Source organism: Strix aluco, chromosome 11 (assembly GCF_031877795.1).
Source record: "Strix aluco isolate bStrAlu1 chromosome 11, bStrAlu1.hap1, whole genome shotgun sequence".
NCBI classification, from domain to species: domain Eukaryota; kingdom Metazoa; phylum Chordata; class Aves; order Strigiformes; family Strigidae; genus Strix; species Strix aluco.
This window is the reverse complement of record NC_133941.1, coordinates 22,854,669-22,879,362: the sequence shown is the minus strand read 5'-3', so window position 1 is coordinate 22,879,362 and position 24,694 is coordinate 22,854,669. Positions and strand designations below refer to the sequence as shown.

Sequence of the window (24,694 nt, the reverse complement as noted above, 5' to 3'; positions counted from 1 at the left end):
GGGAAGGGGAAGAGGGGAAAAAGGGGGGGGGGAAGAAAAAAAAAAAAAGAAAAAAGTCCTTTGTCAAATTACAGCTATGGTCGCAGCAAGCATAAGGGCTTTGTTTACGTCACTTTTTGAGTTTGAATATTATAAAGAGAAATCCCTTTTTGCCAAGCATTCTCTGAAATGATAATGCATAACAAAGCAAAGGCCTGCATGATTTCATAAGCTGTGTTTTTGCATTGGGTGGGACCTAGCTTCGAGGACAGTGTTTACATTAGGTAAAAGCTCCACGCTTGCCCTCCTAGCATATGTGGCAGATGTAGTGGCAGAGATTCTGTAAATCTAAAGGGGAAAAAAAACCTAACAATAATAGAACAGAAACCAAAAAAGGAATGGGTTGAAGCCTGCTTGCAGTTGCAGGCTACACCTTTCTGAAAACCCTTCTTGCTCCCACGGACTGAATTTATTTTATTCTACATCAGAAGTTCCTGGAGATCTATTTTAAATGTCAATTTATAGCTATTTTAAGTGTCAATTTATAGCTAGCATCAAACAAAGAAATGACACAACAATGACTTCTTGAAAACCAGTTTTTGAAAAACCTTATCTGGAAAGTGAATTTTTGCAATGTGAAAGAGAAAGTCAGAGTCTTCCCAGACCATACATTAAAGTAATGGAAGAACTATGTTCTTCAACAGATCTGAGTAATACAAATACAACTATGAGATATTTTCTTTACATTGCTTTTTGGAAAATATCTTTTTCAGGTGAAAGCTAGACTCAAACATTAATAATGCATGTTTTTCCTGTAGTAATTCAGCACCTAAATGCAGTAAGAGACTTTTAAATGCCTGGATCACTGACAGGCAAAACAAAGCTCACAGTTAACAGTCCTGTCATAGTACTCCTCTAAGACAGGTTTCAAGATCACTCACCCCAAAGTATGTGATTAGTGCAACTTCTGCGCTTCGGTAAAGAGCTACTCACATGAATTAATTTAAGATAGTTCTTGATTACATGGGGCTATGAAATATAAAGCTCAGTACAATAAAAAGCTTTATACGGAGATCAGGATTAGCTTTCCCATGTGGGAAATGATCAGATTTATCACATAATTTAAACTGCATCTTCTCTACTAAGAAGGTAGAAACATTTCCAAAGGTAGAAATTCACTTCGTTGTCAATACAGAGAAAATAAAGTCTCCTGAACCGGTTGAGGATCAAAACACTTATGAAGAAAATGGAATTCATTCCTATGTCCATTCCAGAAGAGCAGGGGGAGAGGTTTAAAAAGCTAACTCACTTCTTCAATCCATGTTCTTCCTCTATGACTGAACCCTGAAGTGTGCATGAACACTGAGGCCCCCACAGATGAAGGGAAGAATCTACCATGTCAGATCCTACAGATTTTGCTGAGTTTTGGACTTGGCTACAAACATAGATTAGATACCATTTTCTTCTTCCCTGTTATTTGGGTCCTCATATACCTCTGCAGCTACATTAGCTATCTTCGATTTTGTACAACATTTTCATTTGTTCATAGCTTTTGCCTGACTTGAATGAAGGACAATTTCAAGGACACTTCCTACCACCCAGGCACTGCATTTCTATGTATTCTTCTCACTGTGTGTGTCATGTGAGTAAATCTCTCCAAGGCTGTTGAAGGGTAAAAAGAGGGCATGCGCACTGTCCACACAAGCCTCACAGAACCTGGTAGCTGAGGAGCCTGGGCACAGCAATTTATCTTTGTGTGATTGCTATTCTTTAAGAAATCTCATGAAGCAAGTTAATTCAGAGAGTTCCTGCGTTCAGAAGCACCCACAGCAGTTTGTCACAAGCTCCCAATTAGCCCATTCCATATTTTCAAAAGCCTAAGATCTCAATTCCTGTTGAGGGACTGGGAATAAACTAAATTTGTCATTTGTACTAAGAACTTCTTTTGATATGGTGTTTCTCCTTGTGTTCTAAGAGCCTAGCCAAGAGGCAACCTCTAAACATCTGATTAACACTTTGTTGGAGATCTCAAAGATGATCATTATTCTCCTCTGGATAAACGACCTAGTTTAATTTTGACAAAGTAATATGCACAAAGCAGACTTATAAAAAACCCATAGCTAGTTCTTTTTGTATTGCATTTCCAGAATTTACATCTCCATCTCTTCTTTGGAGAAGCAGCACCTTCCTTTTTTACTTTTCCTTTAGAGAAGAATTCCAATTCATCTTTAGAGTGAATCAAGTTACTTTTGCCTTCAGATACTCATTGACAGGGTCAGTTCTGGAAGTTCCTTTGTCTTAGAAAAACTGTTCCCTCTGCCAGTCTGTAATCCCCCACATAAGTGTTCACTGAACATTCTGCTGCCACAATATTTTGTCATTCCATATGACAGATTTTCAGTCTGTGATAGAGCCTCCCCTTGAGAGATGATTCAGTTATGGAGAAGAGGAAAAGAAAAAGAAAAAATCTCTTCCAAAAGCAAGTACATCTCTATTTTTAAAAAAAATTTCAACTGGAAAGAACCTATCTGGAAAAGCTTCCAGAAATTACTGCATTTTTCTCAGATCTCTAAAAAAGAGAGCAGGATCAATGCTTTTTAGGAGTACTGATCCAAGTGAAGCCTTTACTCTGATCGTTCATACTCACCAGCCCTGTTTGCATGACCAACTACTAAGAGACTGGGGGTGCACCACATTCATGTGAAGCATTTTAATTGTGAGTTTTTAACACTAACAGGAAATGTGCAACAAAAGCCACATAATCTGCAAGGACAACATACCCTTGAGACTAGAGTGCCCCAAGTATTCACGTTTTATAGCCCTTGCTTATGCAAGACTAGATTCTGATTGCAAGAGTAGAAAAAAGTAAATAATAATAAAAAAAAGCTTTTTTGCCACTATTTGGCAATTATGAAGCAGCAAATATATTTTTTCATGTTAGCTTTGACAGAAATAACTCCCTTATCTTTAAACCTCCATAGAGTTCAATAGAGCTTAACTACATTGCTCTAGGGCTTCCCAATGCAGTTGCATTATAAATGCTCATAAAATGGAGAGGCTGACGAGTTACAAATACTAGTTTGAAGATCAAGTGATAAAGTATTTTCCACGGCTTCTAGACTGAAATTGTAAATAACAGACTAATGATACAGTCCAGCATCAACACATTTCATCCCCTTCTATATACTTCTGAACAGTATGAAAGAAAAGGGATAAGAAAAGGTTGATCCTGTCTGACCTTAGCATTTTCTTGTTCAGTTTTTCATTTCCTGATTTTGAATCTTTACCTAAGACATCTCGAGGTTTAGCACTGTTTATCTGGACAAGAAGCAATTGAAATTGATTTGTCCATATTGCGATGTGTTTTCTTTTTTTGAAAAGGATAGAAGAGTTTCCAGTCTGCATTTGCAGATCTATTTTTAAGTATTGCTGCAAATAAAGGGAAAGAACTTAAATTTTTCTCAGCTGTTGTCAGTGAAAAAGCTGGGGTATGATTTTTACTCCTTGTTTAGAAATGAAAGGTTATTTCTCCTCCTCTTCACATATACATATACACACACTGTCTTGGAGAGCAATATATTAGTAGTTTCTCCCTGGAAAAATGTGTTACAAAAATCTGAACAACTGCAGACCAATAAGAGTGAAAATATGGCGAGTCAGAGCAAACATAAACTCTTCTAATTGTGTTAGTACAAATATATCTTAATGACCACAGGATCACAAATTTAGTCATTTTCTCACAACATAAAAACTACTGACGGGCAGATCAGTTTCTCATTTTCACCTTTTAAATGTTTCTTCACCTTTTCATTCAGGGTGGGGACAAAGAGTAATGTACTCTGTAAATAAACACACTGTACACAAGGTAAATAATATACTTCCACCCTTCAGGTGAAATTGCCACTTCTCTTGCCCCCATTAATATTTAATGATGAAAAGCTATCCTATGTTTGTTACAGGTCCAGATTTTAAAGAGACCCTTTTTTCCCTAGCATGTAGACAGCCAATTTTCATCATGGAAGCTCATGTTAAATCTCGCTCTAAAGGACAATGTCTAGATCTGTGAACTAGCCGTGCCTTGGGTTGCTCCCGAGTTGCAAGTACTGCAGTTTTCACAGCACTGTTTGGGATCTTTGCCTTGTGCCATTTCATTTGTGGAAAAGCATTTGTAGCCTTAAGGTATGCTCCGGAGACATATGCATCACAGCATCCATTCTGCAGATACGGAGATGGAAAATTGTTGCCTGTTATGACAGAGTTTGGAGATGGACTTGAGATTAGCGGTACTCAGTAGCAACCTGTAATTATTTGCTAGTGACCTGTTTTAGTTAATGACTACCTGAATTAACATTGCCCATTTTAATGTATGTTAGCAGCTAGAAGAGTAAAATGTTATATTTATGTACATTAATCTCGACAGCAGATAGTGCAGCTGTTCTAGGGATGCTGTACAATTACCAAAAGCAGGTGAAATGGCCCACATCACTATTAAAACCGGTCAGATGTACATAACATTATACTCAATTAAAAGGAAGTCTGGGCTGTATGAAAGGATCAGGAACCCAGGCCTTCACGATTTATATGTTGTTGCAATTCATATGAAATGAGTAAATAGGGGTTTTTCCTCCCAAGTTTTGTTGATGACAAGGATTCACTAACACATCCAAGCAAATAAAAAACCATTATAGATGGCAGTAACAGATGAAGCCTCTGTCATAATCTTCATTTTCAGTTACCTAAGTGCTTCCTGACTGATCTGTACATCTCACTTTGAATACTAGCTGTTTTAAACCATTTATAGGAATACAAGACTTCAAATGAGAACATATAACAGCTAGGAAGTATGGAGACGTATACTACCTAAAAGGATAGGCAAGGCTGAATTTTCGAGCATTCAGAAGTTATTAAATGCTGTAATTAGGATTATCCACGCAACAAATTCTTCTATTTGGTCATATACATACACATTAGGGTATGTCCTGCTCTCAAATTATTTGTGATTTTATCCATTGGATTGAGACAGAAGGAACAGAATACATACTGGAAATACCATTTGATTTTTCAGGATGTTTCCCTATTTTTAAATTTTTTTACTATTTCAACTTCTCTTTGAAGGCAAAATCATTTTCCTAATGTAAAAAACATTACTATGTCATCTAAGTGAGTTTCTGTTCATAGCATCCTAGCAAGCAACATGCCAATTACAGATGTGAAATGAGAGCAAGAAATTAATGATAAAAATCATTAGTTTTCATCAATGTAGGTGTCCAATTTAAAATGCCTGTGGCAAAATAAGTATTTCTGAGGACTTAATATTTTATCACAGTTGCTTCTTCTGACTTTTCCCTAATTTCTGTTTTCATGGTTGTTTAAAAAAGAAAAGAATATCTGATTTTAATGTTTTCTTATAATCTTATTCTGAAAAGCAGTGTTTGCTGAAATTTGCCAAGATAATTCAGTCCGAAGAATAGGGTAAGCATGGAAACACCGACTCCAACCAATTAAAGTATAGAAAAATGGTAGAATGGAAATGTATGGAATCAAAATGGAATACAACATCTTAAAATGGAAAATAGTGGGTGAATGTAACTCTGGCAGCATAGGTAATTACACCTTTAAGTAATGTTTTTTTAAAAAAACCACACACAAACACCTCCAGCACTTTTATATGAGCACGTTTGCTTATTAAGTTTTTATCCAGAACAGACTTCAAGAAAACTTTGGTTTGGGATTGTTTGAATACTGAAATGCTGGTATTGGATATTGTATGTGACATTTTATTGCTTTATAAGCTTGAAGAAGAAGCATGTTGCAACGAAATAACGTAATCACAAGAAATGGTGATGAAACATTGAAATGAGTATTTTAGCATTTGGCATATCTCCTTGCTTTCAGTGAATTTATGACGTTCTAATTTTGGGAGGGTTTTATTTGTTTACTTTCTTCTTTTAGTATTCAGCTTTCTAATCTGACATCTAAGGATTTTTGTCCCTGCCAATAAGCCTGTGCTGTTCATCTTTATCTAAAGTGTTTTCATCTGCCACTTATCTGCTCTTGACACTAGGTATTTGATATTGTAGCATATATTTTTCTCCTTCAGGCAGCTTATACTACAACTTAAATTTTATGGCTTAATGAAAGGCATCCTTCGTTCCAACTCTGACTTGGCTTCAATCTCAGTTTAAGTACCCAGAAATTATTTTCTGTACCATTTATAAAATAACTTGTTTAATTAACAGAGGAACAATTACAGCTGTACTCAATTTCATTATATTTACTGCTAAATTAGAGTTATAAATTCAATTTAGTCCACTTTTTAAAATTACCACTTTCACAGCAAAATTCTTTCTGGATTGAAATGGTCTTGTTTGGTTTCACTCTGAAAGATTAATTTGAGTAGGAAAAAGATTTGCAAAACTATTCCAAAGCTGTTCTTAAGCCCCGTTCTCAATATGAACTATCATGAACTGAATTTTAAACAATCTTCTTTTCAGCTTGTCTGTTCTTATAACTGGTCATGAAAAACCCTAACCAAGATGCTTAAGCGGCTCAAGGTAAATATATACCCCCAGGAAATTTAACACAATTAGAAATCATGTTTGTCTGACCATATATCAGAAGTAAACTACGTGTAAGTTCCTCTCTCTCCCTGGCTGAATGGATAAGCACTCAGCCATTGCCACAGCGCCGCAGAAGACAGTGACATACACTTCCACAGATATTTAGCAGAAGCGTGCAGCTTTTGTTCCTGTGGTGATCCGCCACCACAGTATTTCCCAAGGCCTTTGCACCACTGACATCCAAGGGTTTATGCAGCAGTTTGCAGCTCCTCTAAAGATCACACCGGGTGCTGCATTTGCAAGGGCTCTGCATGGTTTTATTCCCCTTCCTCTCACTTTGCTAGAACGCAGCATCTGTCCCACAACCCAGCGTATCAGCACACATGTCCCCCAACACACAGGAAGCCTTGCATTCAGTGCTGCTGCCACATCACACTCCCCAAGAAAAATTATGAACCATCTCTTTAACAGCATACTCTTTCCTTTATAAGCCCATCACTGATTCTTCCTCTTTCCCCAAAGCACCAAAATGTTCCTTGCTAATTTATCCCACCCTTTTATATTTGAGTTGCTTGATACCTTACATTAACAGTGCTTTTTATTTTACAGGACAGAAAGACATAGTCCTTTCCCAAGGAGTTTGCACAAGAGGCACGCAATTTTTTTTTTGCCTACTGACATTCCCTGATACCACTTACCCAAACAAGATCTATAGATAGAATTCACAGAAACTAACAAAAATACAATGGAAATACTTTTATGAAAGGCTCATTAGAGTTAAAGACTTGGTTAAAGTTAGGTACTTAGATGGATTAGCTCTGGACCTAAGTCTGCAGGCAAACTTCCAGATCAAGCTGCACAACCTGGAAGAGCCAATTTATCATTTTTTTCATAAGTCAAAAGGCAATTCACACAAACAGTAATGACTGGTACCCTCAGAGTCAGAACTCAAAAAATTAGAATTGAACTTTCTACTGTCTTGTGTTCATACCTTAAAATATGGTCTGGAATTTTGTCATGCTTAGGTTGTGATATTTTTCTAATAGTTTATAAGCTGGTCAGGGTGAAAACACAGCCTAATTGTTCAAGTGCCATAAAAGCTATACAGACATCATGTGGTGAAGCAAGCAGTACTTGAGAAAAAAGCGCAGAAAACACCAGGCTGACCTCATAGCTGGGCAGGTATTCTCCCTTTTTAGAAAAGGGGTTGAGGTACATAGAACAAGTCTCAGTACATTACATTTACCTAACAAAAAGTTAAATGGTACTCTGATCGTATTTTACAAGGGATTATTGCAAAAAAGATTTGTGGTAGGAAAAGGCATAAGGAATTTTCGTGCTTGTGAGCAGAAATCAGATATACCGGTAAGAGAAATAAGATGTCAGGCTTTAAAAGTGGCTTATACATAACCAGGAGAGGGGAAAGAACAAGCCCACCAGTTTCTAAAAGACTTCAGGTCTTAAGGTTGTGCCTTTTTTTTTTTTTTTTTTTAAATACCTTAGAGTGAGGTATCAGTCTCCTGGGCAGTACTGGAGCAATGGTCCAGGTCAGCAGTGTGATTTCTATTGCCTTCTTTCTCAAAGGAATCTCAAAAGTGTGCTGCAAGAGGGCTACAAAGAATATTGATTTTTCTCGTATTACTCAGCTGATTCCCTACCATCAGCCCACTGGAGATGAACAAGCACTTCTGGGTTCACAGTGAGTACACAGTTATGAGATAAGGAATGTATGTCATGTACTAGGACACATGAAAGAGGGTACATATATGTTAGGCATGTGGTATGAAAGAGGTTGGTACCTGCATATAAACTCTAATAACAGGATAAACTCTAATAGCAGGATAAAATCCCTTAATGTATAAACACAATGTAGCAAAAACGAGGAAAGAGGGAGAGAATTAAAGGGCAGAGAGAGTAAAAGAGAAGTGCAAACAGGAAGGAAGCGGCTTCCAAGACATTTTTTTAAGAGAGAGATGGAAGGCAGAGTTAAGATTGAGCACAAATCACTGCATGACTTCTGGGTCCTTGTTTTTTATATTACACTGACCTAATTAATTTTACACGGAAAATATGTATCAGAGGCTTTTCCTTGGTCTTACTTTGAAAAAACTACTTCAGCTGTTTGCTCACCCATGGCATTATTAGCCACTCCAAACTACTTTTGAAATAGTAACATTTTGTGATTAGTTTTTATGCAGTACAATAAACTTAAAACTGACAAAACAGCCAAGTTAGACAGGCATGTAGCAAGCACGAGAGCCTGGTTTTCAGAACCGGACAGGTGAACATGCCTGATCTCTTTTGGGCATCCAAGAGCATACGGAGTCCCGCAAGCAACAGAGATGTCTCGTTGAACCCCGCTCAGAATTTGGACCAGGCATCGGAACAAATACCCCTACACTCACAAATGGTACTCTGCAGGGTATCGATTTGCCAGAAAATACCAAGACTTGAGACAGTCTAAAGCTAAGGCCATCCTAAGGTTTTTCCAAAGCGTGACGGGATATTTATGTATTGCTAATAATAAATTAGTAAGAGAATCCTACTTGCCGAACGAGCATCATTTCCTTTCATATTTAAATCTTCCTTGGCACTTTCCCAGGCAAGAATTAACAATGTGCTGCTTAGCTTATAAAAATGGACAGTCTGAGGTAAGATGTTAGCAAGTAATAAGAATGCTATTTTGGTAATTCTCATCTTTAAAAAGGTTAGGCTTGATGTCACTTAATTTTCTAGCTTAGCAAATCTGAACAAGGTGGATCTGCTTTTACAATCTGTGTCTTACACACAGATAGAGATTGAATATATTATTGATTCTATGAATATGCTTATCTTTTGAGTTTACCTCTTCTTGTTAATTTACAGAGCATGATGAAGCATCCAGGCCTTCTGAGGCTCCCAGAGGCAATCCCCTCAGACACAGAGTACTCCTTGTTTCTGAGTGCTGAGTGACCACAACGTACAAAACACATCAGTAACATGGTCCAGGAAGCCAGGAGCCAACCCGAGGGCATTTCTGAGGGCTTACTGTATTTTTCAGTCTAATTTACATTTTTCTGGGAAAAGTGTTTCCAGTAGGTTTGATTTTCCCCATGTCATGTATGGGAAAGCACAAGCAGCCAAGCTTCTGACTGGCAGGTCAAGTTCATTATCTTGTTACTGGTATCCTCTCAAAAAAACCCTCCAAAATCAACCAGCCAAAACCAGAGAAGCTGCCCCTTCAAAAGCTATTATTCCTCAGTTAGCTTATCTAACAAGACTGTAAGCCACTGAACATACAACTTTGTCATGGAACTGGGAACTGAGTTTTCTTGTAATCTGTGAAAGGAGGAAAGTAATCACACTTAAACCAGCTCATGCCTCTTTAGCAGCGTTGCATGGGTCCCACGAAGTCAGTAATTTCTACCTAAAAAGATGTCTTTCAAACAGATACTAGTTGCACTAACTGCTGCTGCTCCACTTCAGTTGTCCTTTCTGTGAAATGCTTAATAAGCTTTTATTGTCTGCAGATGCATTAATGAGTTTTGAGTGTCTTACTTCGCATTTTATTTTGCATGTAGGAAGCAAGTTCACTTGCTTTATTTATTGATTTCACCCCTGACAAATATTCTAGCTGCCTCAAATATTACTGTGCAGGTCGCCTCAGTAAGACATGGCGATAAGCATTTCCACAAAGAGCAAACTGCTCTTCGGCAACTATATTCTAAACAAGTACTACTTTGAAAAAAAATTATTTTCAACAATTCTAATGAAAAATACTGGTCAAGTTATTGGAAAAGAAACTTGGCCTCTTCAAAGAGCAGCTAAAGACTTTTCAAACATGAATTCATGATCCCCACTAGGACTGGAAATCAGTCTTCCGTGCTTCAGTCACTTTGATAGTCACAACAGCCCTTTGTAACAGTTTTGCCGATAATTTATTTCTACCTAAAATCAGAATGCATGTGAACATTGCCAGACGAACCTCTGCGCTTCCAGGCTTTAAGCTCCCCTCATGCCCCTTTCCTCCCTACTGACAAGTAAGCAGTAAGAGGCAGAGGGGGAGAAGTTGGGATGTACACCCTTCACCTTGCAGCTCCCTTCCAAAAGCTTCAGCCCCTCACACCAAGGTCTGACGGGGAGAGCCCAGAGACCCCAACCCCTCCAGCAGCCACGGCTGCTGTTAGCCCCCCGCTTCCTCACTCTGCTGAATCAGCCGTAGCCCAAAAGCCACATCCTAGTGAGAGCCGACACCGGAGGAAAGGGTCTGCGACAGCAGGAGCAACTGCTCTAAGAAAATTTTACGGATTGAAAACCGGCAAAGTTTAAAGGTAGAGAGAATAGGCAGAAAAATGAGGAAAAAAATTAAGGAGACGTTGAGAGGAAGGGAGGACGGAGAAAAGCACGTCTTCACCTTCCCTTTTCCTGCAATATCTCCCTCTGTTTTCTATTCCCGGTTTTCACAAGCATTCCCAACACGCATTTACTTGGGATGATACAGGACCAAATCCCGGCAACTTTCCTCGATGCACCCTTAACGGGAAGCCCTGCTGGTTCTCCACGGGAGGTTGCAGATGTCACGGCTGCCGATGGGAAAGGCGGAGGTCCCCGGGCCTGACTCCGGGCGTGCTGCGAGAGCCCCCGCCCCGGGGAGCCGACCCCCGGTGCCCGGCACCATCACCGCCCGTTCCCCCGATGGGCCGGGGAGAAGCTCTGCTGGCCGCCCGCTCCGCCCGACCCCCCCTCCCCGCGCACACCGCGCTGCCCGCCCGGCCCCCCCCCGCCTCCCGCACGCCCGGGGGGCCGGCCAGGAGCGCCCCGGGGCCGGGCCCTTCCCCGCTCCCCAGCACCGCGCCCCGCACCCCAGCGCGGGGACGGGGACGGGCTGGCGGCGCCCACCGCGCCCGCGGAAGGGGGCCGGGGACCCGCTCCGCGCCGCCACCGCTCCGCCGAGCCCCCTGGGCCGCCAGCCCCCCGGAGGAGGCAGCCGCGGCTACTTAAAGCGCATCCCCGGCGGCGGCAGCCCCGGGCGAGCAGCCGGCTCGGGAGCGGCAGCGGCGGGCGGGCTGCGGGCGCCCATGCCCGGCTGCGGGCTCCGCGGGGGCGCGGGCGCTGCCTGGCGACGGGTTGAGCCGGCCGCGGCCCCGGCAGGGCGGGACAGCGCCCGTGCGACAGCGGCGGGGCCCCGGGCGGCGCCGGGCGGCTCCGGGCAGCGGCTGGTGGCCCAGCGGCTCTGCCCTCGCCCGGCGGCGCGGAGCCGAGCGGCAGCAATGGCGGCGCGGAGCAGGGGCCGCTGCGCGCCGCTCCTACGCTCGCCTGGGCAGCCGCGGCTCTAGGAGGGGAAGAGCCGAGCTGGCAGGGGGGCTGGTTTCCGGCGGGTTATTTATTTCTTCCCTCTCGCTTAAGTTCCCAGCGGAGCGGGCTGGCCGGCACCTGCGCCCCCCACCTGCTTCTCGGAGGGGGAGAGGTGCGGGGAGGCCATGGAGAGCCCCGCGGAGAACCCCAGCAAGGCAGCGGAGTACCTGAAGGAGCTGAACAAGATTATTGAGACGCAGCAGGAGCTGCTGGAGAAGCAGAAGCGGAGGATAGACGAGCTGGAGCAGCAAGTGGCCAAGTTGTACCACGAAAATGCCTGCCTCCAGGACGAGCATCACCGGCACCTGGCCACATGCAGGCTCCAGCAAGGCGTCCCCCCCGCGTACCCGGGGGTGCTGAGCGCCATCCAAGAAAACGCAAAGCACGAAAAGTAAGCGCTGCCCGGGTTCGTTTGCCCTTTTTCGAGGAGGGCGTTTCTGTAGCGGGGCTTTCCTTCCCTTTCGTCTCCTGCCTTCGGTTTCCTAAAGCTGCTCCGCGTACGAGCCCTGGGAAGCCGCGGGACTCCCTGCGGTGTGTGCCCAGGAGCCAGCTCCGGGCTGCTCGCCGCGCAGGAGGGCGGGGGGGGGCTCAGCCGCTACACTCCTCACCCCTCGGGATGCCGGTGCCCGGCCCGTTCTCTAGCTGGGATGCGGGGCGGGGGGGCTCCGAGCCGCGGCAGCACGGCCGGGGCTTCCCTGACCACCCTGCCCGCGGCTGGCTCCGCCGCCGCCTCGGCCCCCCGCCGCCGGGGTCCCGGCAGCCCCCTGTGCTCGGGGGGTGCCCCGGGCACGCCGCCCGCCCGGCGGAGCCCGGAGGAGCGGGGCGGGCTCTGCCCTTCTCCCCGTGGCCTGTGTTCGGGTACGGGGGGTATCCCGGGGAGCCGCTCGCTCCTCGGGGGCGCGGGGGGGGGTGTGGGGTGGTGGTGCCCCCGCCGGAGATGCCCCGCGCTCCCCGCCGGTCGTGCCTGGGCGAGCCGCGGCGGTTGCGGGGACCCCCGGCAGCGCGGAGAGCCCGCGCTCTCGCTGCCAGGCGAAGTGACCCGAAGAGGGGTCAGTAAACATTGGCAGCTCGCCACCGCGCAGGCTGACTCGTGCCCGTGTGAGCTCGCCCATTTCGGAGACGCCGTCGCTCCCAGCCTTGGCATCTATTTCCAGTCTCTGTAATCTGTAATTAATCGCGTGCTGCTTTACAGCGTACGGAAAGCTGCTTAATTGCGCGCGATTCTTAAGTAACAGGAATTCAAGAATAGCGATAACTAAAGTCGTGGCGCTTACCCGACGTGTTTCTACTTAGGGAAAAGTATTTAGGACTTAGTTTTACTCGAGTGGAGTGGGAAAGGCACGCATCGTCTTCAGAGCCCGCGTCGCTGCTCTGGTGCCACACGACGGGCTGTTGTAACCCGGCGCGCTGCCATTCCCTGTGGTTATAAACACCCGGCTCCAGCCGGCGGTTTTCTTCCGCCACGGAGCCAGCGCAGCCCCCCGCAGCCCCCCGCTTGCCCAAGGGACCGCCCGCCCTGAGAAGCGCCTCTCGCCGCCCCGGGCGAGCCGGCAGCGACCGCCGCTCGTCTGCCTGAGCGAGGGCTCCGGGGCCAACGTCCCGGGGGGGCGGCCGCTGGCCGAGGCAGCCCCGCTTTAGGGGGCTTCCCCCGGCGGGGCCGCCGCCGCCTTCCCGCGGGGAGCAGCGAGTCCGCGGAGCTGCCGCGGAGCCCGGGCGGCTGCGGGCGGCCTGTGCCCCCCCCCGCGGCGGTGGCGGCGGGGTGCCGGCGGTGTGGTGCCCTCGGCGGGCTGCAGGGGGGGTTGAAGGAGCCGTGGCAGGGTCGCGGGGCTCTCGCTGCCCGCGCCTGTTTCTAGATGCGCCTCTCCGGTGTGGCAGAGTGGAAACAACTCTTCCTCCTCCCTCCCCGGCTCCCTTCTCGCTGTCAGAGCGTTAACACTTAAGACGTTTTGGGGTTTTTTTTGTAATACTGGGGTAGTAATTTTAGGCTTTTTCATAAACAGAGATGTCTCTATGAAACCGAAGCAAATAGCTCCTTAAACAAACCGGAGAGCATATGCTGTCATTTAACAATCAATCCTGTAAGGAGAAAGAGCTATTTCCAGAAAGTATGGAATATTTCCCCAAATCCTACCCCATGCATCCACGTCCAGTACCCAAGGGTTTTTTGTGGCTGTGCTTCTAGTACAAGACATCAGCTCGGCTATCTTGTCCCATTTGTCTCTTGCAAACGACATTACTAAAAATTGTACAAATGACTTGCCTTGTTTGCTAATATTTCTCTTCTCCAGCCCAAGACTCATTTGTAGAGCCCTCTTCGGGCAGGCAGCTCTGGGGACTTGGAGGCTTTTAAGTCTCTTAAATGGATTTGATGCTGGGATCAGAATTAATCTGGGATATTTATGGCAGAGTTGTATCGCTTTGAGGCATAGCCTGCAGGGCTTAGTGGGGAAGCTGGGAGAGAGCCCTCTTTTGGGAGTCTGGTCCTGGGCTGGGCCCTTTGCCCACGTGCATGTCTGTGGGGAGTCAGATTTTCAGGACCACCTTCATCTGAGGAATACTGCTCCCCTGAATCATCCCGTGTCTATCTGTGTCATCCCCCTCCCTTTGCAGGGAGCGGTTCCGTTCTTGTCTCCAGGAGACCCTGCCGCCCTGGGTGGGTGGATGTTGCTTGTGGGCTCCCCGGCTGCACGGGGTGGGGGCTGTGGCAGGGGCTGCTGGGGTTCAGCTGCCTGGGAGCAGGGGCAACAAAGCCAGCCACAGGATCAGTTTACTTTCTGGCTGGATACAAAAGATGGAGGAAGTCTCCAACTTGGAAAATATAAAATACCCTTGTCTTAAAGTCTTCTCCCAGTCTCACAGTTATCTTGGCTTTCTGAAAAGCTAACCTGCAGGTTCTGGGTGTCTGTAGCTTCCCATCCAGAAGCTCAGTCTGTTTCCCCAGAATTAAATATCATATGCACCTTGCATATGTTTGGGTGGGGGGTAAGGATCCCTTGTTTGCCCAGTATGGGATGCCAGTGATGCTTGCTTTGGGGATCTCTGGTGTTAGGGGAGAGGCAGTGTGTGAACTGGCATGTCCAGCTTGTTCCCTCCTGCCCACAGACCTCCCCATCTTCTCCTTCCAGAGGCAGCAGAAGTGCCTTGGGCCTGGGTACCAGCAGTGACACCACACTGCTCTTCCTTATCCTTCAGTACTTCAAAGCTAAAATGACTGGAATCCTTTTTAAAGGAAACTGGTCTTCTCTTAGTCAAATACATCAAGAAATCAGTACTTCTAGGAAGTCATCATACAAAGAAACTTGTACCTTGAGACCTGAATAGGTTTTCTCTAAACTGTTTAGACTCCTGTCTCTGCAGCAGTTCAACCTGTATAAAGTGGATGTGGATCAGTGACACTGTAGTGTCAAGACAGCTGATTCCTATTACCAGGTGGTGGTTAACTTGTGTGATACAAAGGGAAAGCGTGGAAATGTTCTACGAGACAATATGATTGTGATTAGTTCTTATGCTTAATAAAAGATATCTTTAAAAAAACAAACAAACAAAAAAAAAATCAAAAAAAAACCTGCCAAGTCCTGAAACTTAATTTCTTGCAATGGGAAGAATATACAGTTGAAGACTTCGAATAATTTGGAAAAGCTGGCATATTTGTAGAAATTCTCTAGCTTGATCTCTTGTGGAGTGGGGAACTGTTAATGAGCCTAGTAATAGACTTTGGGAAGAAAAAAACACCAATCCAGTAAGGTAAAAATATTCCGGTTTGTGTCCTTCCCAAAAAAGGACCAGAGTAGAAAGAAAATTTTGTTACTATCTGAGGGAGGAAAGAGCAGAGGGATGGATTAGCAGGTGCAGGTGTCTCCTTATCCTGCAAGGAGGATACACCAAAAAAGGTTTGGGTGCTGTTTCAGTTAATTTTGTAGTAAATTGCCGAGTGCAAATCAACCTTAAAATCTGCAAGTGGAATTGAGGATAATTAGTTGATTACAAAGCTTTGTTAGATGTAATGAATCAGCATGTTAAAGATAACAATAGGTATTTAACTCATTAAGTTGCATAAGACTAATTTTCAGTTAATTCATTTCATTTAACAGTTGAGAAAACAGCAAGAACTTCTAAAACTCAGATCCTCAGTGTGAGGAAGACATGTTCCATACATCAATTTCAGTAATGCACTTTTTAGTGTAAATATGTAAAAACAAATGTACTGGATCTTCTCAAATTTATATAAGTACAATTTTTCCAGCTCTAAAAATTCAGTGCTCACATGTTACCAGCTTAGGGAGTGATATTTGTACTTCACCTCATCAAGTTAAAAACTGCTCCTTTTCCAATGAGAAAGTGCTGGTATGACTTTGAGCAGGAGGTAGAGAATAATTGCTAAGACAGAACAATCGTAGAGGGCTGTTATTTGCAACTCAGTTTAAATTCTGTGCCTGGCCTGACTGATTTATTTTTAAATGAATCGAGGACTGGCTTTGTTCTCCAGGGGGAAAATAGTCACAATTCAGAGCTTTAAGAAATCCTCACTGTGTTTAGAAGAGACTCTGTCTCAGCTGAGGTGTACTTAGTGCAATCTAGTAAGTGGAAGTTGTTGCTCTGGTGATAGTCACATGTGAAGATGCTTTATGGCCTGCATAAAACGAGCTTGTGGCTTTGCGTGTCGCTATTGCCACTGAGTGCTACCCTTGCACACAGCCTCAGCAGGAAGCCAGAGACTGCATTAGTATAGAGACCAGCCTGACTTTTTCTTTTTCCCCCTCCAGAGATGTCCTTTACTGAGACAGACTGTTCATATGACGTAAATCCTATTTCATTGCCTGTGCTGCACTTGAACAGCAGCTTATTTTTGTTTGCTTTAGTGAAGTAGTGGTATCCAGCATCTGTTAAAGTATGCTCATGCTTGGGCAAGATTTTGCTTTATCTGCCTTCTTGTCAATAAGGATGTAGCTGAAGTGCCTTTGTTGGGTTGTCTTTCTCAATCAGCTTTGTAGGGAAGTGTGATTTGTGACTGATAGTCTTGCTGGGAAAAGTCTGCAATAGAAATGCAGTTATTACTAAAAGGTACACCTCTACCTATTTAGCTTATTTTGCTTATGAAGAATATATTTACATGGAAAGCACAATTTGTGTCCAAAATTAACATTTTGCTACCACAGTATACTGCATATTCTGTCAGTCCTGCAGCAGATAGGGATGCTGTCATTCTGAGTTTGGGCAGAATGCAAACTTGCATCTTCAAATAACTGAAAACAATTCTGTTCATTTTATTTTTGATACTTAACTGGAACAGTATGACTACTGAGCTATGAGGATAAGGATTTGACACTGAAGGGAGTGCTTTTGCTTTTGAAGCACTCATTTCAGCATCATTGGTGTGATTTGTACATCAGCAGATGAGTGAGCATCTCTTACAATGGGCATTTGTTGTTCTGGCAGACTGTAGGAAATCAATAGTGTGAAGATGTGTAATAAGACATGAACCCGCAAACTAAATTATTTTGGATCTCTTGAAATACTGGCAAATTCCTGTACTTAGTATCTGCTAAATGTTAAATGAGAATATGTAAAGACAAATTAATTTGAAAGACGATGTGTACTGTGTAACTAATAGAACAAGGGGGGAGAGGGGGCCAAAAAGCACAGTGATGACAAAATAGTATGCTGGTATCAAGGAAATCAGAGGAGGGAGAGAAAATATGATCTATAAAAGGAAGCAGCAAAAATACATGCTCTTCTGGGAGAGGAAAACCAGCACAGTGGAAACTAACCCATCCTGTAACATAATGAGTTTAAAGATGGTTTCAAAACTTGGAATGGAGTAAATCTGTCCCATTTAAAGCAGACATAAAGAATTATAAGTACTCTGTGGATCTGAAACCCTTCTCTAATGAAGCCTTTTATTGGCTGGCATGGAACACAACTTTGGAGCTTCCTAACTTTTGAGTTCTTGTGTCCTGAACTTTAAGAGCAAAGTACATTCTCATGAAGGTTAGTGCTTTGGTGTTCTTCCTTATGGATTCACTTTCCAGGAAATTCAAATGCACTTCCAAAGATCTGCTTGTGGAAAATATTTGGCAATGTTCATGGATGCTAGGTCCTCAGTGAGCAAAGGAGCTGCTGTAATTACCGTGAGTCAAGTGTACGTCTGAAGATCTCCATCCCTCTCCTCCAAAGCACCTCACTCCAAAACCAAGCCTGTATATGACGCTCTGTATGCGTGCAGTTGATCAGCAGCATACTGGTTATTCTCCATTTCTCACACAAGGCTTGTGAAGGAAGACCCGAATCTTGGTCTGCTAGTTATTACCAGAAAACATCATGATGGTCTGAGTGAAATAGAGGCACTCAAACTCCAGCAACTGTGTCCTTAACTTCTCCTGAAAAGTTGGTAAGTTTGGAACAGTGTACTCTTGTCGTAATGGCTCTTGGGTCAGTCGTAAAAATTAGTGTAATCTCCAATGTAGTAATTCCCATTTGTCAATAAGGTACATTTAAAAAATGATATTAGAGACATGGTGCTGGACAACTACATAGAAATGTGGGGTTGGGGGAGCAGGAGCAGACCTGTTCTTCACAAATGTACCAAGTACAGTGCTTTTGAAGAACTTGGCTTCCTGTTGAGTGAGGGATGCTGAACTCTGTCCTTACCCACTTTAACAAACTTTTGGGAGAATCACAGAATCATCTAGGTTGGAAAGGGCCTTGAAGATCATCTAGTCCGACCTTTAAGCTAGCATTGGCAGTTTCCAAATACACCATATCCCTCAGCGCTATGTCAACCCGGCTCTTCAACCCCTCCAGGGATGGGGACTCCACCACCTCCCTGGGCAGCCCATTCCAATGCCCAGCAACCCCTGCTGGAAAGAAATACTTCCTAATATCCAGTCTAAACCTTCCCTGGTGCAACTTGAGGCCATTCCCTCTTGTCCTATCGCTTGTTACTTGGTTAAAGAGACTCACCCCCAGCTCTCTGCAACCTCCTTTCAGGTAGCTTTAGAGGGCGATGAGGTCTCCCCTCAGCCTCCTCTTCTCCAGACTAAACCCCCCCAGTTCCCTCAGCCGCTCCCCATCAGACCTGTGCTCCAGACCCTGCACCAGCTCCGTTGCCCTTCTCTGGACACGCTCGAGTCATTCAATGGCCTTTTTGGAGTGAGGGGCTAATCAAGCATAGACATACACATTTCTGAGTCTGACTTGCAGTCTTGTTGGCCTGGTTATTTGCATAGGAAGACAAATCATCAGTCCTCAGGGAAGGTTCCTTCTGGCAAAAAATAAGTTGCAGCTTTTTTGAAAACTTGAAGCAAAATACATCACAATCGAAGTATCTGTAGGAAGAGTTTATTCAATGGCAGATTACACAAGCTGTGAGGAATAAAGAACAAGGTATTTCAAGGTATTTTCTTATAGCATACTGATAGGGGGAGTAAATTATTGAAATTTAAATAGTAAATTATTAAATGCTTCTTGCAAGTAGCATCTCAAAAAGCTTAATTTCACTTTTTTACACCCAGTAAAACTAGGTGGCTTTTATTCATGTGCTGGTCAGTGATGCTAAACTGGAACTGCTCTGCTGGTTTCAGCGTTGCAGGCCAGACCATGGCCTTTGGATGCTGAGTTTCTGCATAGAGCGGTTGCAGAAGTACATGGGTTGCTCCGGGGCTTTCTTAAGGGTATGAGGCTGGTTAGGAACAGCCACAGTTCCTTCCTCTGCACTTCCAGTTTTGATACTATTTAATTTTGTGAGCCCCTGTATGGTACAGCTGTGCAGACCTGCAAATCATCTCAGTACACTGACTTTTCCCTGAGTTTGTGGCTCATTTGGGATGACAATCCCTAATGTGGCAAGAGTTGCCTAGGAAGTAAGCATCCCATACCCAGATGAGTTAAGTGTTACTTAGAGCCTTTTTCTGTCCGAGGGCTCCTGCCTTCTGCATGCAGGTGGCAAGGAGGTCATCTCATGCTATTCACCAGAGGGGTGTGTGGAAAGCTTCTTAGGTAAGTGGATTTTGCAGGCCAGAAGTACTTCCTGATATGCAGCCCACACTTGCATTATTCTGGTTTGATCCTATCATTCCTACTTGTGCCCTCTCTATCATGTTAATTCCACCTTTTTTGTGTTTTGCAGCCTGCAGATACTTTTAGGCTATTCTTGCCAGCACTCCTGTCTTTCATTGTAGCTCAGTGAGCCTGTGAATGAGGTTGTCATAATTTCATTCTGCCTGTATCCTTGCCGAACTGTGCTATTTTTCTCAGCAGAATTGTTGAATTAGAAATATGGTACAGTAGAGCAGCACGATGTGAAGAGGTAGTATATGACTGTGCATTCTGCAGGACTTCAGGTTTTTGGGAGCTGCCCCTGATGTGGGCTGCTTCCCCCCACCTTTGTTAAGGGGCTTGTCTGCAGATTCTTCATGGTATTTCTTTGAAATACTGGAATCCTCAGCTGCTGTAGCTTACTGCATTACAGTGGGAGAAATTCTGGTTTGTGCTAGCTAGAAATCTGGATAATAATTATTACCCTTTTATGGCCATTACTGTGGTGTTGTGATTAAGGACAGAAGAGGTGTTTTCTTTAGTTCCATCTGGTGACCTGTTGTTTGCCCTTGGCAAAACTAAGCACTGATAATGATTGCTATTTTACAGATGGGCAAATCAATGTTAAAGTTAACGATCATTTCTTAATAGGTTGCTCAGAGAATTAGGTGAAAAATTATTGCATTAAATATCACACTTGAGACAAGCTTTTTTAAATCCTGGGTTCCTTCATGGCTATATACCAAGTTGTTGGTTTTCAATGATGTTATTTGTATGGTTAGTGTAAGGAAAAACTAATAATGTTGCTGCAAAAGTGGCCACAATATTTTAGGAGGGTGAAGGCTGGAAAACAAAACAGCTTTCACAACAGAATCTGTAAACCTTATGTTCTTCAAACAGCTAGGTATGTAAGTGTATCTCTTTGTTTATCAAACTATATCATTCTGGATGGAGTCCTCCCCCCCCATCCCCAGCAGCAGCTCGGTCTCAGTGGCTTCTGCTCCCTCTGCTGGCTTGGTTTTAAATTGCGTACCGGTGGCGGTGTGTCTAGTTACATATATATTTATACGTATATATATACACACTTATTGTGTAGAATCTGGTTTCGAATGGCAGCATCTGTACTACCTTTGCATCTCTCAAAGCATGAGAAGGGCTGCTATGAATGTGGCTGAAGACTTCTCACAGGATTTTTTTTTTTTATTCTAGTGTCTAAAAGTGCAGAGCTAAACTTTCTTTTCAAATAGTACCATTTTAAAATATACGCAGAAAATAAATTACTCTGCTGTAAGCCCTCTGTGTAGACTGAATGAGTCTTACTGCTGTGCTAGATAAGAAAAATACTGCTACTGAGTAGCTCTATAGCAATTGATTGAAACATAATATACATTATTTGCATGTTAATAAGATTTCTAGTCAGACTTCCCTGACAAACATGAGTAGAGACAAAGACATACATGTAATACATCTTTAACTGCACCACAGTAATTCAGATTTACAAAGTGGAAATAGCACTTTATTCTGAAGAATTGGACAAATAAAGCAGAGGAAGGAAGGTGGGGAAACAATCCTTCTGTCCTTTTTCAAAATTTAAGGTGCAGCTGGGAGGTGGTGTTTGTCAGGGTTTCTCCATCTTTTCAGGATTTCTAGTAGCTGAAAATAACTGCAGGTGGTGTGGACCACTCATACTTAGCTTTTAATTACTCTTTTTGGGCATTGGAACATGTAGATAGAGGGTGAACAGATTGAAGTTTCGTTAACAAGCCCAGCTTGCCAAACAGTGAGCACTTTTCCCAGGCTGTGGGACCTGGTTGTGCCCATCTCTGCAAACTGATTTCTGCCCTAAGAGTTTTTTAACTGGCAAGTTGGACCGTCAGATGCTACTTGATAATCATGGTAGAAGGGACAGGCTCAGAGTTGTGGAGGGTCTTGGCCTGGAACACTTACGAAAAACTTCAGGCTAATGAAGCCCCTTCCCTTCCTTACAGAACGTGGACCACTGTCTTGCGGACACAGTTTTCAAGGAAAAGAAGAACTTCCCTGTTTAATGTGTTTGGGGTTTTTTTGTTTTGTTTTTCCTAGCCAACTCTACCTGTTTTCTAACCACTTGAACAACGCTTTACTGTGAAGATGGCTTATTAGTCCTGCAACTTAGTTTCTACAACTGTGCCTCTTTACATTCTTTTTATTTATTCTAAAATTTAGGTGTAACTTGAGTAGCATAAGGTCTATGTGTGTTGAAATGACTGTTGATCAAGGTGAGATAATGACCCACTTCTTGAACTTTGTACTAGTGTGCATTTACACAAACAATCATCTCGGGATCATATTTGGTGTCTCTAAAATACCATATTTTGATGTTGGCAGCACCTCACTGAGATTTGCTATACTATTTTTGCTGGGTGGATGGACTTGTGTAGCAGTTCTGACAGTTCTCCTAAAGTAATGCTGCCATAGGAGACAAATTCCTACCAAATTTCCTGGCTGCCAGTGTTGAACCAGTATGCACCAAGCTGTATATTTGAAGAAGTTTGAATTACTGGCAAACTGAGTTGTTTTGACTATGCTTTCTGTTTATTGAGAACGATGCTGGAACTGCTATTTGTGCCACCCTCTGTTAATTTCTCCCACCTCTAGTTTTCAAGCAGATTGAGTTCTGTAAAACAGGTCTTTTGTTTTGTTGCATTCAGACCTCTGCTACCTTATGATCAAATTCCAGCTTCTGTGGGAGGATTTTAGTTTTCTCTTGTACTTTCCCATTGTGGAGTGCCACAGGGATCATTGTAGGGTCCAGGATGTGGGAAAGCTGGTTTCGTGAAGTTAATTACAAATGACACTTAGTTTTCTAGTTGCTTGATTGGTTCAAAGTTGAATTAAAGAATTGAACAGTGTCTACTGCTTTTGCTGAATCAGCTGGTGACCTGGGAGGGGGGCAACATGCTGCCTTTCTTCAAAGGTTTCAATGGCTCACATGTGCTCTCTAAAATTTGGGAAAGCAGGAAGAGGAATCCAGCTTGGGTCTCCTACATAGTACAGAAGACTTTTTAGTCCTTAAGATTTCCTTAGTGAATTTACTGTTGAAATAGTCTTTAAAATTCACAGCACGCAAATTTCATCAGCCTTAGGTGAACACTGTAAGGATCCTTGTATAACAATGCTGAGTTGTTTTGGAGCTTGGCTTCTGCTACAGTGAAAATGGAGTGTCTCCAGGTTAGGATTACTCAGAGATGATTATTTGTCATGCCTAGGAGATGCTATTGTAGCTAAAGAAGAATCTCTTTGAAGTTCTGACTGCGTTTAAATTAAGAGAGCAGTGATTAATCAATTACTGAAATAATAAGATGAGGCATAGTGGAATGGGAACTTCTTTATGAAGGTAGGAATGGAGAGTGTCAGCCTGAATGTCTGCAATTCTTCTGTCACAGTGGTCCCCAGCACTCACAGGGAGGAGCTGAAGGGGAATCCCTGCCCACTGCTGGATTTGACCTGCTGCTTAGGGGAAATACTGGACCGTGGCTGTTTCTAGCAGTAGACTGCACACGCGTGGATCAGTAGACCTCAATATCTAGTTGGGGCTGGTTACAGATAAGAAATTGAATATTTTAATAGTATGAGGTGAACGTGACCTCTGTTCACTTGACTAGTCTAAGTTGCCTCTATTTCTGAAGTTCACTGCAGCAACACTTTGTTTTTCACTGTCTTTCTACAGATGTAATGGTTCTCTGCTCATGCTTGGGGAATATAAAAGTCTTCTGTTTGGTTGTCTTCTGCATGCTATTAATGATCCTAGAAATACAGCAAAATGTCACGGATATATGTGAGAGATTCTAGACAAATGATTGTTTTCCAGTTTATGTTCGAGCACGTCACATCAGTCTGCAATTTTGATCTCTTTGTATGGCTTTTCTGAATTTAGAAAGTCAAATTTCACAAGAATGAAGAATTTTTGGAAAACCAAAAGCAAGTAAAATCACCTCTAATGTATTGTACTATATAACAGTATTCTTTTAACATGGTTTCTTTTTAGGATAGGCACATACAGCACTGAACCTTCAGGGCTTCTTGGAATTTCATGTGCACTCAAGCCTGTTGCAGAGGTAACTATTACATCTATTCTGCTCATGCACTCTTTGATATTGTGTTAACAGCTAAACTGTGTAGGTGCCGCTTGTGCTCTATGAATATAATTGAAGTAAAAGGTCCGAGTCTTTGGTGCTGGTGACTGCTCCAGGTCATGTACAGTTGCCATGCGTTGCGTGGCCAGGGAGGGTTGCAAAGAGGCATTAATCTCCCACCCTGCAATGCAGCTGGGATGTTGTAATTGTGCTAAATTCAGAGGGACTTTGCAATTCTGGTCACGAGGGCTGCAGTGGAGGGATTGCAGGGAGCCGAGCTATCATTCTTCTTCATTCTTGCTGCTTACCTTGCTACATTCACTTCATCTTCCTTTCACCAATGATTTCAAAGTAGAAACTGGTTCAGACTACATTCTGCTTGATAGTCTTTTGTTCCCTTAATAGTTTCCTTAGTGAGGCAGACATGTATTCCTCCAGAAATGAAATTTAAGCTTTGTTATTCAAATCCAAACCAACTTGATATATAGTCATTTTACATTTTTGCCTTGAGTGTCGGGATCCACTGGCACCATGGACCCCAGGGTGCATGTGTGGTGTGCTGTATGTATCGCTGCATTTTAGACTGGCTTGCTTTAGATTCTGCAGTGGTGTCCTTCGTTCATGAACAGATAGGGCTATTTATGTTAGAGGTCCTTGTGGAGACAGTAAAGC

At 43.5% G+C, this 24,694-nt stretch overlaps 1 protein-coding gene across 14 annotated transcripts in view; it reads left to right on the top strand.

The window, feature by feature from the left end:
• Positions 1 to 11,712: 11,712 nt before the first annotated feature.
• Positions 11,713 to 24,694, top strand: part of IQSEC1 (IQ motif and Sec7 domain ArfGEF 1) — a 357,026-nt gene continuing 344,044 nt past the window's right edge. For 4 of the 14 annotated variants that reach the window (XM_074836687.1, XM_074836689.1, XM_074836688.1 and 1 more), the window contains exon 1: positions 11,753 to 12,264. In XM_074836687.1, the coding sequence (XP_074692788.1) occupies positions 11,999 to 12,264 (266 nt within the window). In that variant the 5' untranslated portion in view covers positions 11,753 to 11,998. Of the gene's footprint in view, positions 12,265 to 24,694 lie in introns of all 14 variants that reach the window. The other 10 variants (XM_074836694.1, XM_074836693.1, XM_074836684.1 and 7 more) reach the window with 6 other exon arrangements.